Below are 7,062 nucleotides of genomic sequence, written 5' to 3'. Positions count from 1 at the left end.
ATGTGCACACACACAAACACACACTCATCCTCACAGCGGCTCCGTATTACACAAGCACACTGAGGGTCTGTAAAAAACAACAGCATCTCTAGGGGTTGGAAAAGCACCGCAGCTACTGAGGTGTACGCATGAAAGTGCACCTATACACATTTGGAGGACAGAGAGTCATTTTAAACTTTGTGAGTAAGACAGCACAAAAATAATGAATAACGTGTTATTTATAGTACGGCTCTAGCTTCTGTTTTTGGCCACGCTGCAGGTGTAACTCTCAGGATGGAGATGCTGGTTGGTCAGCACACCGCTTTGCTGGATGTTAATCAAATTTGCTACAAGTATTCAGTGAACCCGAATGAATTTGTTCCTTCACTGCTATCAGCTGTTTAAAGGTTTCACTTAACCCCTCAGATATTTTAACATTTATTGCCCAAAACCATCTGTGCTCAATAGATAACAGCCTTACATGACTCCAAACAGCTGATGCTGCCTTATTTCCATTTTGTAATTATCAAAGTAATTATCTGCATTTTGAGTGTCTAAAATTGTAAATAGCTCTCACATCAACAGACATAAAGTCAAAAATGCCTGTTTGAAAGCTTCAACACATATAACTTGCCACTTAAAATTAAGAAACGGCCTAAAGACCAAACAACTGGACATCTCACATCAGCCATAGACTGATTAAATGCAATAAAATCCAAATGTAATGGAAATGGTACCTGCTTAGTACCTTGTATGGACTTCATAGACCTCTGAATGTGTCCTGTGGTATCAGGAAACAAGTCCTGGAAGCTTCATGGACTTTTTTTTCCAGCACATCCCACAGATGCTCAGCCAGATTGAGATGTAGGGATCTTGAGGCCAAGTCAACACCTCCAGCTCTTTGTCACTGCAACACATTCGAGAACATCACACGGTACACTGTACTCCTGCTGCATCTCTCTCCCAGGTAAACAAGACATCCGGCTGTCCACATGATGTAACAGGAAAATGTGTTTTATCAGACTACGCCACCTTCTTTCGTTGCTCCACGCTCCAGTTTTGATGCTTGTGCCCGTTGTAGGTGCTTTTGGTGGTGGACAGGGATGAGCCTCGGCCACCTGTTCATCAGTTGTCCATCCTTGGACCACTTTTGGTAGGAACTAATCGCTGCACACCACACCAGACCTGCTGTTACTTGGAGACCCAGTCACTGAAGGATACACTTCCAAAGATCTTTCCAGTGTATTTAAACAATCTATACTTTCTCGAGGGTAATCTCTGAACAACAAATGACAGTGTAGACCAATAACAACACACTGTCTGGGGAGACACATTTTTTTTACTGAATAGAAACTGGACAAAACACATTCGTCAGTAGCTTACAGTACTGTCAGCATGTCAGGAAAATAATTCACAGGGCTTGAAACAAATTAAACACACAGCATTTAACAACTAAAAGGCAAGTCAAAGATCATTTTAACAAGGATAATGGAGCCAAACGTGACAATCATGTGAGTGACAAAGGCAAACGAACAGTAAACAAAGATAATTTGCTTCGTCCCTACAGCTCTTTGCGATGTCCATGTGTGTTCACATCACAGTATCGCTGGATGGAGTGTTGTGAGTCCAAACTTCTGGGGTTTAACTGCTTGAAGCCAGGCATCATTGGCACAACACAACAAAACAACACCAGTTACTGATTGGTGGAAAACACAAATTGTACAGTATAGGTTGTCACAAGGTCCTGTCAGAGTTTGGAGGTTTCTTCTTCAAAATAAAGGCCTTAAACTGTGCTGGCAATAGTCATCATCATTACAGCCGTTTTTTTTGGCTGCAGTGTGTTGCCCGGCCTGGAAAACTAATCTTCTACAGGAGAGCAGCTTCTCTCTACGACTACAATAAGAAGTGGAGGTACTGACCAAGAGGCAACCAGTTCAAGGTAAAAAAAAAAAAGTGTTGGATTCACAGAGTCTGTGCAATAAGCACACCATCATTCTCACTGTACTGCTAGAGTACAGTACATTTCACAAGTCTGTGCATACAGATGTACAGGTACACAAACACACACACTCACATACGCACTCCCACAGGCAGCTCTCCAGGCATGTCATTAAGTTAGAGAGTACTAGAGTTTCCCGTTGGCAAAGGCTCCCTCTTGGAACTGAGGGATGAAGCTCTTGAAGTATGCCCTGGGTGAGAGAGAGAGGGAGACAGAGAGAGGAGGGGGAGAGAGAAAGCATGGCTAATAAAACATCAGAATGTGACAATAATTGTGTTTCAGATGCTTCAAAGCATCTAACAAATTGACTGGGTCAGTCCCAGCCTCAGCATGTATCAAAGTGCACATGAAAGGCAGGATGTGTTTACTCGCTCCAAAACACACTTCAGCATAAGATACGACTCTCCACACGTTAACTCTGCGGAGGGAAACACAGGAAACATAACTCCACTACAGGCAAAAAAATCAAAGAGGCTAAATAAACCACACTCCACGAGGTATTTAGCCACAACTTGACATGTGTTTGCATCAGGTTGGACTTGAACTGATTTAGGAAAAAATCTGCGGTGCCAAAGTTAGATGGGAAGATTAATAACACTCTCATATCTGTTAAATCAGAAGCTTTTCTGTGAAGCAGCAGCCGGTTCACATTAAGACTGGAAACATGGGGACACAGCTAACCTGGCTTTGTCCACCTCTGAAGTTTGCTGATCAACATTCTGTACATTATTTGTTTCAAGCGAAGAGTTGTGGTTTTGCAGAGGTTTGTGTGGCACTGTTTTTTGGCCAAACTTGAAAAAGGGCAACCCTCCTATGAACTGAGGCTGACTACAACATAACCGTAGCATCACTTTGTTATTACCTCACATGAATATACAGCTTGGTAGCTAGCTAACCAAACAGTTAGCTTGGTTAGCTGTTCAGATGTGCTGTGAATAGATTGCCATTCATTTAGCAGATAAAGCATATCTAAGGGTGTAATTTGAAGTGTTAATTATATGAATGAGAACAACGATGTAAAATATTGGTTGTTTACGATGAAAACACATGTAAAAATAAATAAAAAGTAACATTTGAAAACATGAACAATGATGAAACACTTTCCTAAACTACATGTTAATGTTAAAGATGGACAAAATAACTAATACTGGTTTAATTGAGTCTTTTTCAGTCACCTGCTTTGTATGTGGAATCACACCGCAACCTCTTGTTGATTAGATTTAACACTCATTTCCATTAACAACATTCAGTAACATCCTGTGTTTGTCACTGTTGTTATTTGATGTTTGCACTTCTTTGAAAAAACTGATTTATGAACTAAACTCATCTACAAATTACAACGAGAAGTAGACAAGAAGCAGCAGCAAATCAGCTGAGAAAACTACAAACATGAAGGCATCAGCCAACATTTATGTGACATTAATGTTCAACCAGCAAGTGAATCGTCTGAGTGAGTTGTTGCTCTGTAGTGGAGGGAGCAGGTGGGTACAGTGGTAAAGCTGAGTTCAGAGACTGGGAACGATTGCTGGATTTACTATAGAGAGTCCGTCTGCTGTATCACAGCAGAGCAGAGGGACGCTGAGACTGTTCCATTAACCTTGCGACAGACGAGAATAACGCCAGTAACCATGGTAACTGTACACAAAAGCGGCATATCAAAAAGCTCAGAAGACGTGACGGCAACGTCACTGATGAACACAAAACTTGAAATAACAAAAACCAGATGACTAAAACTAAATCAACACTCGATGCTAAAATTACCAGGAGTTGACTGATGTGCTTCTCACAGGGCAGACACTGATTATTAGCAACCAATAAGGCCGACATCCGGAAGCAATATAAGTTCTGTATTAAAGTTTGTATTAAAAATGAAAATCTTGGTGTCAAAATTTAGAACTCTGCTGCCTTTGTCAACTTATGTCTTACATGTTTATTAATGTTTGCGTGTCAGTGCTGGTAGGTTATAAGAAAAAGAAGCTTTATTGTCATCATACGAGAAATTCAACGAAATTCTGTTTGGCATGGATTTTGCAGCAGCCAATATGGTAACAAGAAAAAAGTTAAAAGGTGATATAATTAACAAAATAACAATAAAATATAAATTATTAATATTATTACGTAATTAACATTATTATTATTATTACTATTATTATTATTATTAATAATAATAATAATAATAATAATAATAATAATAATAATAATAATAATAATAACTCGAGACATGTAACCAATCAGATCATGATGTGGGCGGGACATTGCTCCAGCATGGTGATTACAGGCAGAGGAAACTTCATCAAAGCCAGAGCAGCATATATAAAACTGTTTTTTTTTTCTTATTACTTCACAGGAATCTATTTAAAAACATATAGAACACAGAGGCCGATAGATCTGATAATTAGCCAGGCTGACTGGCCAGGCCACTCCTAAATGATAAGAATGCTAATATGAATTGACCTCCAGACAAGTGTCTAAAATGGTTGTTTCTTTGTAAAGACCTAAAGCTTTTGCACCTATAGACGCTGTCCTGTTGAGGATATGTTTCCTCAGTCTCTCCGACGTAGGTGGCGAGTGCAAAGTCAAAACAGCCACAGTTATGAGAAACAGCCCCAGGCTGACATACAGTAATTTTCCTTGAAACTTTGCTGAGCCAATATTCCTCTACCAGAACAAAACACACACTAACAATACATAAATCACAAGGATAATGTATTGCCTTCTATGGTCACTCATAGCTTTCAAATATTTACAGCAGTTATTAACCTCTGCCATACAAAGAGCAAACACTAGATTTACACTAATGGGTTCATGCCAGTTTATGTGTACTGAGGGTTGGATCAAATCTCAATATCAATAAATGACTTATGTGCCACATAGTATGATACACAATGAGGCCTTCTCTATCATGCTTAAGGTTAAACACTGATAAATGACAGCTCACACACAGTTGTACAGCAACTTTGTGGAAAACGTGGAATTTACAGACCTGCAGGCTTGACTTGCTCAGGCTGGTGTCCACTGTGTTTCATCCAAACTCTCAATGTATGATTTGTTTTGTTGAAATTGTGGCTTCAGGCTTGATACAAAACACATGGCTACCAGAATGCACAAGATTTTAATGAGCCAGGTTTTTACATACTTTGCCCTCTTGGCCATCTCGTTTCCATCCCAGCGCGGGCTGTAGGGATACGACTTCTGCACCTGAGAGTAGAGCTGGCCGCTGTTGGTGAAGTGGTACACAGACTGGAAGGTGAGGGTGGGCTGGTCTCTGGGGAAGTACAGCGGGAGATCCACTACGAGGTGCAGAGGGATAGGAAAGCAGACAAAAAGAAGACGTGAACCCAGCAGCTCAGACACACAACATTCCACTTTATGTGCGTGACTCTCCTACCGTGCACTAGGAAGCAGAAGTCCTTCCACATGAGTAGAAGGGTGAGCTTGGTGAATCCCTCAGCATCGTACTCCACCACCCCCCTGGAATACACACAATGATCTTACTCATGTATCCTCTTGTAAAAAAAAAAGACAAAGGCAGCAACAAGTTATCACTGAACACATGCTGTGATCGCTTCGGTGAAGGCTGTGGTATGTGACAGTTGACTCACATCCCAAAGTGGCTAAGAAAAGCAGCGATGTACTCTCTCCTCTTGTGATAGCCTTGGATTACATACTGCACCTATAGAGAGCAAAGTGAAAGGTTTAGTACAAGCTGCAAGAGCAAACATGAGCATCAGATACTTGTGAGAGAACTATTCAGAGGGCATTCAGCGAGTTCAATAAAAGCAGAAAATCCATTTTGCTGTACAATTAAAGGTACATGTAGAGGTTATCTAATGTTAAATAATAAAAACGAGGATTTTTCCAAGGCATTTTTGCGTAGTTCAGTTTTAAACTACTGGAAAGCCTGAAATCAAAAGACATCTGTTCAAACTGACTTGTTTCTGATTAAACACAGAGATGCTGTGGAGAAACGAGCGAAAACAAAGTAGCTGTTAAAGGGTGTGATGTCCTGATGTGTTGCTCCAGTGGCACCGTGGCACACCCTCTACTGATACACATGAATATGTACTAAAGGTCCACGCTGTGACTCGCAGTACACCCATAAGTTCACCGAGCTGACTGCAGTGAGGTCTGAATGCAGGCGAGTGTTTATTCCTCTGCCAAGGTAAGGGCTGAGGTGAAGGAATGTTTTCACTGCCGTTTGTTTGTCTGCCTGTCAGCAAGATTACGCAAACGCAGAATTTCATGAAGCGTGGTGGAGAGGTGGAGCACGGGCAAAGGAAGAACCCATTAAAGTTTGGTGTGGATCCAGATCACTTTATTTAAAATTTCAGAGCAGTGGCCTTGGCCAAGTACTGCTTACTCTGAGAGCACTTCTTACAGATAGTGTTTTTCTATCACATATCAAACAAAAGCTGAGGAAAGGAATATTATATGAGTATTTCTGACACTCAAACCAAATGGAAGATGTGAAACACAATTGAAATAATCTGGAGCTTTGGTTTTCTGCACTAATTTATTGACAAACGTCCATATGAATAATTGCTTTTTGAAAAACATATGCAGTTATAGGATTGTTTTTTATTAATTTGGGGGCGATAATTGACAGCAGTAGAGGACAGAGATATGCAGCAGTCAAAAGTCGAACTGTGGACGCAGTGGTGATGTGGTTTGTTCCCCAGCTATTAGGCGTCTACGGTATTTTTAGAATTACTGACAACGCATTTTACAAAAGGCGAAATTACTTAATTATCCTCCAGTAATCATCATACACCTGGTAACACTTGGTTACACATGTATGAAAGACATGCTGAACGATTGTATTACATTATCTAAGATAAAATAAACAGAACATCATTAATCACAAAGGAAGTTCTTGCTTTCTTAAACTGTTAAGGTAATTACTTTGGGAGGAGTTTATGCCTGAAAAAACATCCTCAAATAAAATCAGTCACAGCTCTACAGCTGTACGGCCAAAATGAACAACCCTGACGGTAAGACATGCATGGAAGAATTAGTAAAATACAGTAAGTCCCTCTTTCCCTATCACAAGGCCAGAGTGAGAATGAAGAAAATCCAGCAAAATG

At 40.4% G+C, this 7,062-nt stretch overlaps 1 protein-coding gene across 1 annotated transcript; it reads right to left on the bottom strand.

Moving 5' to 3' along the window:
• Positions 1–1,296: 1,296 nt before the first annotated feature.
• Positions 1,297–5,651, bottom strand: LOC103376540 (BRCA1-A complex subunit BRE). Its single transcript, XM_008306934.1, has 4 exons — positions 5,581–5,651; positions 5,367–5,449; positions 5,115–5,268; positions 1,297–2,168 (listed from the first exon to the last, which is right to left on the bottom strand). Coding segments are annotated over exons 1-4 (303 nt in total). The 5' UTR covers positions 5,583–5,651; the 3' UTR covers positions 1,297–2,104.
• Between the last annotated feature and the right edge of the window lie 1,411 nt (positions 5,652–7,062).

The sequence above is a fragment of the Stegastes partitus genome, unplaced genomic scaffold, assembly GCF_000690725.1.
Source record: "Stegastes partitus isolate 25-593 unplaced genomic scaffold, Stegastes_partitus-1.0.2 Scaffold50, whole genome shotgun sequence".
NCBI classification, from domain to species: domain Eukaryota; kingdom Metazoa; phylum Chordata; class Actinopteri; family Pomacentridae; genus Stegastes; species Stegastes partitus.
Note: the sequence above shows the minus strand (reverse complement) of the source record. Positions and strands in the feature narration are given on the sequence as shown.

Coding starts and splice junctions, on each gene's coding strand:
- LOC103376540 (XM_008306934.1), bottom strand. Junction 5,269..5,366: donor CTTCTGCTTCCTAGTGCACG/GTAGGAGAGTCA, acceptor TGCACCTCGTAG/TGGATCTCCCGCTGTACTTC. Junction 2,169..5,114: donor GAGATGGCCAAGAGGGCAAA/GTATGTAAAAAC, acceptor TCTCTCACCCAG/GGCATACTTCAAGAGCTTCA.